This window comes from Anomaloglossus baeobatrachus, chromosome 6, assembly GCF_048569485.1.
Source record: "Anomaloglossus baeobatrachus isolate aAnoBae1 chromosome 6, aAnoBae1.hap1, whole genome shotgun sequence".
In the NCBI taxonomy this organism is placed as follows: domain Eukaryota; kingdom Metazoa; phylum Chordata; class Amphibia; order Anura; family Aromobatidae; genus Anomaloglossus; species Anomaloglossus baeobatrachus.
In genome coordinates, this window is record NC_134358.1 from 293,701,398 (window position 1) to 293,709,535 (window position 8,138).

The 8,138-nt window shown below is 41.9% G+C and overlaps 1 protein-coding gene across 1 annotated transcript in view; it reads right to left on the reverse strand.

Moving 5' to 3' along the window:
* The window catches only part of LPCAT1 (lysophosphatidylcholine acyltransferase 1), a 175,659-nt gene that overhangs the window by 101,323 nt on the left and 66,198 nt on the right, over window positions 1-8,138 (reverse strand). The window contains exon 2 of the mRNA XM_075316508.1: window positions 5,265-5,407. Coding sequence (XP_075172623.1) covers window positions 5,265-5,407 — 143 coding nt within the window. The remainder of the gene's footprint in view (window positions 1-5,264; window positions 5,408-8,138) is intronic.

Consider the following 8,138-nt stretch of genomic DNA (forward strand, 5'->3'; position numbering starts at 1 on the left):
CACGGAGCGGCATGTGCTACCCCGGGAACGATGAACAATTAAATTAAACGATATTATGAAACCTAGCGACCAGTACACGACTCACGATTTGTGAGCGATACTGCGTCGCTAGGAGGTGTCACACAGGCCTGCATCGCAAGCGATGCCGGATGTGCGTCACAAAAACCGTGACCCCGACGATCTATCGCACGATGGATCTACTGGTGTAAAGCAGCCTTTAGGCTTAAAGAGGTTGTTAAGTGCTCTATAATGTGCTCCAGGGGTTTTTGGAGTCAATTTCAAAGAAAAAAAAAACGGAATAAAAATCAAAAATTGAACTTTTTTTGTAATAATTTTTTTTTAGAAAGAAGGGCATACTGGATTTTAATTAAAATTGAAATCACACAGATGTCTGACCACGGAACATGCACGTCTTAAAGCGTCTCTAAGAAGAGACGCTAATAAGCTTGGTTTCTTGCTTCTCTTGTATACAGCTATTAGCCAAGTCAGCAAACTAGACCTGCTACAGGATCAATCATGTGAGAACGTATCAAAGAGGAGGCAAAATCCAACACAATGTCATATGGACTCATATGGAGGAGACCTGGGAGCCATTGGTTTAAATCTCGGCTTTACCCCTCTCCAAATCTTCCCAAACCACCTCGTATTATGCACACAGACACACATGGCTTGGAGATTTAATATTATGGGTTATTAAACAGTCGCAGAGACATATAGGATACTGATTATTAAGGGTAGCAAGCCCTAAATAAAGAGAACATTTATTACCAGTTCGTGGTTTGATCCAAAAGTTTTCTGGGGTTATTACTAATGAATTATTACATTTTTGGGATTAATGGATGCCACATTAGATGTTTGAGTCAACCTAATTTAGACAAAGCAGATTTTGGGCGAGAGACTTAAACATATGTTAAAAGAACACAAAAAACAAACAAAAAAAAAACACAAAAAACAACATGTATATACATATATTTATTAAAATATAAAAAAATAAAATATAGCTCATCGCACAAAGGAAATAAGACCTGTTTTTATGTTGATGGGTGCCGTTCCAATACTGCAGACTGTCAGAAAATACGTATAATGAACAAAAGGAGGGGAGGAATGGCATCCATGTGCATTGAAAAAAAACTTCAAACTTTATTACATCCACATGATGATTTTGGGGAAAAAAAACAAAACATACATTTCTGGCACTAACTGCGCCATTAGTCATAGCCTTACACTATGTGCGCACTTTCCGTTTTCACCTGCGTTTCAGGTGTGTTTTGGGTCCGTTTTGAACTGCAGCGTTTTCGTGCCCAAATGCATGAGTTTTGGTTTTCTATTAAAGACAATGAGAATTCATGATTTCTTGTGCGCACTTAGCGTTTCAAAACGCATCTCCAAATTTGCATAAATTTGGTCAAAAACCATGCGTTCAGAAAAGAACCCTGTCAATTATTTTTGCCATTTTTGGTGCGTTTTGTTAACATTTAAGTCAATGAAGTAGCAAAACGCAAGCACAATCAAAATTCCTGCATTTTACCTGCTTTTTCAGTGCAGGAAACATGCGTTTTGGACATCAAAATAATAATTTGATATGTCCCTTTACACACACACTTAGTCCGACAATTAAAATAAAGAAAAATATGCATTTATTGCTATTTTACCGATAAAATGTATATTACCGCTATAATTTGATGAAATATATCCATTTTCATTATTTTTGCTATTACTATAGATATGATCCTTTTTTTTTCTGTTTTTTCATTCTGTATGACTGATTAAACTTTATTTAGCAGTGTCTTGATGCTCAAAACGCTTCTGTCAAAACGCAAGGGAAAAAAAGCATGTAAAAAGCGCTGAAACGCATCTAAAACGCGGTAAATACGCATGCGTTTTTAGCGCTAAATTTCTGAAAAAGGCAACTTTGGTCAAATCAATTAAGGCTAAAACGTGCGTTTACAACTGCATGTAGGATGACGGAAAGTGCGCACATAGCCTAAGTGTTTTTTTTCTACACCATTATGTAGATTTGAAACTGATAAATATACACTTAAGGCTATGGTTCCACTTGCATATAGCTCGGATGCGATAGCATCGAAAGCAATAGGCTAATGACCCTCTGCTGCGTGTGTCAGCCGACGGTCATGCGACTGATCAGATCACATCTGCAGAGGAGCACTTTCTCCCTCTCCTCCGTGGCCTGTCTCTGCGTACATCGCACTGCGGGCGGTTGACATGCGAGTGCAGTGCGATGTTTCACACGCACCCATAGACTAGTATAGGGGTGTGTGTGTGAGCCAAGACTCGCTGCCAAACACATCATGCTGAGATTCTTTTCTCATACTGACATGTTATGAGAAATCATTCACAGATGGACACTGCTTGATTGCACTTGCACCAGGGCAAACCTATCTGATGTTTTATGGGATTGCATTCGTCCGTGCAAAACGCAAGTGGAACCGAGGCTCAAGACTGAAGATTTTTTTTTTACTCAATGTGGATGCAATTCCTCCCTCCTTTTTTCATTATATAATATGATATAGTCACGTTTCAAGTTTTTCCCGCACTACTGGTTTCCTAGACTGCCACTGATCTACGGTTACATCACCACAACACTTAAGTCTCGATGCTTAGCATCTGTTCATACAGTACTTGTGTTGCTGGCTCCAAGCAGATCAGGCCATAAATTAACCAAAAAGCGCAGCCATGTTGGGCTCTTACTCTGATCACAGTAGACGTTGTGATAAAAACCCAACTAGGGGCACAGGATAGGGTCTGACTGCTGAAACTCCACCGATTCCTAGAAACAGAGCTCTAAGGAGCCCTGTCTGAGTAGAGCGGTGGTCGATCATGCGCACGGCTGCTTCATTCATTCTTATGGGAGTGCAAAAGACCACCCGAGCACGGCATTTTGCTGGTGTTGGGCACTCACATTAAGGGTGTATTTAGATGACCATATAAATCAGCACAAAATCGGATGGCAATTTCAGAACTGGAAATGGCTCTTCTGACTCAAGGGTGACAGCTTCAGATATTTCTAATACCTCTTTACAGAGTAGTAAAGTAAATTTCCTATGCAGAGGTCTGGCACATACCACCTTATGACTGTATATACCGACAGTAGGTGCAAACACAATGTGTACCTAGACTAACTCAGTTTCTGATACTGATCTTAAGAACGTCTGAGTGAGGAACAAATTTCTAGACCACCAAGTGTAGTATTAAAACATGTATGCTGTATAATAAGTGTAGCCTTTTTTCTTATTGCATATTGTTATTGTTGTAAATGTTAAAATCGTAAGGTACTTAGAAAACATTTTTTGATTAAAAGTGTAAAAGCCATCCAACCACGTCAAGGTGTACCTAGCTATGGATAGTCTCTACTACTAATGTCCTACTTCTCTATGTGCCAAACCTGGCCTTATCTGGCACCCCCAGGTCTCAGCACCCTTATCCAGCCAGGTTTTCCAGACACAGTTTTAATTGTGAGCTATGCCAGGTTCCTTTCTCGACCCCAGTAGAGATATGCGGACCCGGACTGTAAAAGTGTAAAAGTCTGGATCCGTGTGGGTTCAAAAGTATCCGTGCACCAACCCGCAGGCCTAGAGTTCTTAGGGAACTCCGGTTACCTATCTCTATCCGGTAACTTGGGGAATTAAAAAAAATAAATAAAAAGGAAAAATAGAAAATCAAGCACATTATACTTAATAGTCTCCCACACTCCTACTATATCCGGGGATGCTCATTATCCTTCATACATAAGCACTGCTTTACCTGCCCACTGGCAGTCCCGGCGCCTCTGATTGGTTGCAGTCAGACAGCACTCCCACCCTGTGTGACAGCATGTTTGATTGATTACAATTGCACATGCGGTCTGTAAGAATAAATAAAATTGAAAAATTCAAGTAAGGTACCCCATATTATGACACCCAGCATAGATAAAGCATACGGCTACAGGCTGCAGCCCCCAGCTGTGCTCTTATCTTGGCTTTAAATAGTTTGTTAAAAAAAAAAAAAAAATGGTGTGAGCTTCCCCCTCCTGGCAGTTTTGATACCTAGGCTGGGGAGACCCATGGTTATTAGGTCCCTCCAACCATAAAATAGTAGCCTGCAGCCGCCCAGGATTGTTGCATCCATTAGATGCAACAATCCTGGAACTTTACCCAGCTCATCCAAATTGCCCTGGTGCAGTGCAATCTGAGTAATAAGGGGTCAAGGACAGCTCTCAGCTGCCAGTAAGCCTTAGACTAGTAATAGGAGGAGTCTATAAGACTTCCCAAATTACTAATCTGTAAGTGAAACGAAATGGGTATTAAAATCAGGGGAGGCAGGGGGACTGCACGCCGGGTTTTTTATTTGTTTATTTAAATAATTAAAAAAAAAAAAAAGATACATAGGATCCCACTTATATTGATACACAGCCAAGATAAGCACACAGCTGGGGGCCCTACGACATTTTTTTTTTTTTACTTTTACACCAATATACATACATAAACAGTGTGTGCAATTGCAAGCAGTGAGACACGCTCTCACAAAGGGTGGGGGCGTGGTCTGACTGCAACCAATCACAGATGGCAGGACTGCCGGTGGGCGGGGGAAGCTATGCATGAGGTTAATTAGTGGCTACAGAACTAGCGTTACAGCCTTGTGAGCAACTAGTAAGTTTTGCGCGCTTGCTCTAATCGATCTTTTCCTTCTACCACCATTTTAAACTGTCGGACTCTGGTCCCCATAGACTTATATGGGGACTGTCATCCGGGCAGATATCTGAGATCAATTCCGGGCTGAAATAGTTTTTTGTTTTTTTTTTTTAAATCTGGTAGGACTCGCCAATCCTGAATACCTGACGTGGTGTTCATGTATTTATTAATTGCAGTGTGCTAACACACTGTGTATTTATTTGTCTGTATATTGGCCACGTACAAGATTTGTGCGCTTGGACATTCATTTATTACTTAAGGCGGCAGGGCACATTTTATTTTATTTTATTTTTATTTTTTCCCTTTTTAGACATTACATATTGAATTTTTTAATGTTGTAGTTATTGTCTCTACTTTAGCTGTCATGTACTTAATTAATTTCTATCATGAATAATGTAGAAACCACAGAATTTCTGTTTTCGCGAAGCCTCATACAAACTACAGAAAGCGCGCTACTCACTCTCCTTTAGAGAAGTAAACCAAGGTGCACAGGAAATACTATACATGCTTGTCATCACCAGTCTGTACATTTGTTTGCAATTATTTACAGTAATAGGATTATTGAAGAACACTCACTTTCTCCACCAGGACATGGGCTGTTCAAGTTCTTTTCCCGTACGGCCCATAGCAGCAACGAAGGCAAATGGCCATGCCAGCAGCATCATGAACGCAGCAAAAAACAGACGGATGGGAAATAGGGTCAGGGTCAAGAAGGCGATCTGGAAGACAGAAAAGAAATCCATGTTTAGCTGAAAGTACTTGTGATTACTTGACCTGTGCAGATATAGAATCGATTCTCTTCTGTGTAATGACAGGACAAGGGCCCCTAGGCTGGCTTTCAGACTCGAGACACAGCACTGTCCCTTATCTCGGAGGTAGGCTTGATGGTAGCCAGGTCCGAGCCCCCAGCATGACCCTGACTCCTGATCTTTCTCCCCCTCTCCCCTACCCTTGGAGTGGGCTGGAAAATACAATAACAAGCCCCACAAAATGACAGACAAGGGAGAACAGAAACTCGTACACACTACACTCAAAACACACCGGAGAGACAATATGTGTCCAGGGAAAAAACTAAAAAGTGAAGTAACACACAACAGGGGAACGTTCACACCACTCAAAAAGCGCAACACAGATAACCATAAACAGGATAACAACCAAGAGCGGGATCGCTGGAGCTTAGGCTGAAGCTATCATCAGTGTATACTTTAAGAAAGCCCTGCTTTAAATAGGAAGAGACAACTGCATGTGGCAATGTGCAAACTGAGCTGAAGACCAGCAAACCTGAAATCAGCCAATGCCCAGCTCTGGCTGAACAATTCAGAAGCCTCAAATTGCTTATAAGATTCTGAGTCTCACAACGCTATGCCTCCAGGTGCATGTAGGGAAGAACATCGCATGACAAATATCTAAGTGTATCCTTTTGATCAGAGTGGTGCGATTTCTTAAAAAATAAAAAAGCAGCTATAGCTTTATCTATCCCACATGGCTCATTTTGGCAGCTGATTTATCCCTCTTCTGAAACTGTCTGAGGCTGAAGCTGGATATCAAAATAAGCTGCAATGTTATCACATAGAAACATTTACTTTCTGACTGAAATCACTGGAAACAGGCAAGATGTAGTGGCACGCACACTTTAACCTTCATTTATTTATATTATCTTTAGATACCAAAGTATTGCTATGTGATTTTACATGAGGCTTGCTGACTCAATATACTCAGATCATGAAGAAAGCTTATGTTGTCTGGCCTCAATTTTGTTGATTTTACAATATGGATTAATAGGTCACAAATCTGCAATAAACAGCAACACAATTTGTACAAGTGAAACAAATGGTCTGTGTCACCACAATGCATGGAGCCCATATTGCATTGTGTAGCAGTACCGTAGTTTAATGACAATCACAATGGCCCTTTGAGCTGCATACATGACTACTACACCTATGTTATGACAATAATAATGTGACACACACACATACACACACACACACACACACACACACACACACTTAGGGGTACTTTGCACACTACGACATCGCAAGCCGATGCTGCGATGCCGAGCGCGATAGTCCCCGCCCCAGCTGCGATATCATGGTGATAGCTGCCGTGGCGAATAATATCGCTACGCCGGCTTCACATGCACTCACCTGCCCTGCGACGTCGCTCTGGCCGGCGAACCACCTCCTTATTAAGGGGGGGCGGGTCGTGCGGCGTCACTGCGATGCCACACGCCAGGCGGCCAATAGGAGCGGAGGGGCGGAGATGAGCGGGATGTAAACATCCCGCCCTTCTTCCTTCCGCAGAGCCGACGGGAGCCATGGTGACACAGGTAGGAGATGTTCCTCGCTCCTGCGACTGCACACACAGCGGTGTGTGCTGTCGCAGGAGCGAGGAACAACATCGGACCGTCGCGTCAGCGTAATTATGGAATTTGCCAACACTACACCGATGATACGATTACGACGCTTTTGCGCTTGTTAATCGTATCATCTAGGATTTACACACTATGATGTCGAGAGCGATGCAGGAAGTGCGTCACTTTCGACATGACCCCACCGACATCGCACCTGCGATGTCGTAGTGTGCAAAGTACCCCTTAGTTGCCCATTAGGTGGCTCAGGTATGGAAAATTGCAAGACAACTTAAAATAATATGACAGGTTATCCAGATGTTCTAAGTGTCTGAAGGTCCATATGAACTACAAATTTCACTGCATTCTTGTTACATGCCGCTTTTTGAAATACACACATTGCTCTGATTAACTATGTCAGTCTAAATTACAATACACAGACCTTTAGAAGGGTTAACTCATTATCACCCCACCACCATATTCACAGCAGTAGTGCGCATGTGCGACCACACTCATATACACAGTGAATAGAGCAGTGGTTTTACATGCTCACTAACGATCCATTCATACAAAAGACCTCTATTCTTGTGATTGGTGGAGGTCCCAGAGGTTGGACTTTAGTGATCATATATTTATGGTCAGCTGTATGAATGGGTGATGTATGTTGATTATGGGAGAACCCCGTTAACAGATATCTGTACAAGTATAGGTTCATCTCTGGAGAACTTGCACCAAACATATTAAGGAGATGTAGGGGGCTCCTGATAAATCTTTGGCTTTGTGATCTTTTTTGTTTCTAATGGTAACAAATGTTACATCACGTGAAAGCCTTATGTCTGTAATATATGTTTTCAAAATTTTGTGTTTGTTGCTTATGGCAACAGTGTTCTATGCACGCGGGAAAACAACATGGCAGAGTCTAATGCCATAGTCACAGCAACTGAGAGCAGAGGAGGGATAACATTCTTGTTTCTGCAAGGAAAGTCCACGAAGGATATTCATGGTGATATGTCGCAGACATTGGGGGATAAATGCTCTTCATATTCCACAGTTAAAAACTGGGTTGCCAAATTTAAAATGGGCCACTTCAGCACCAATAATGA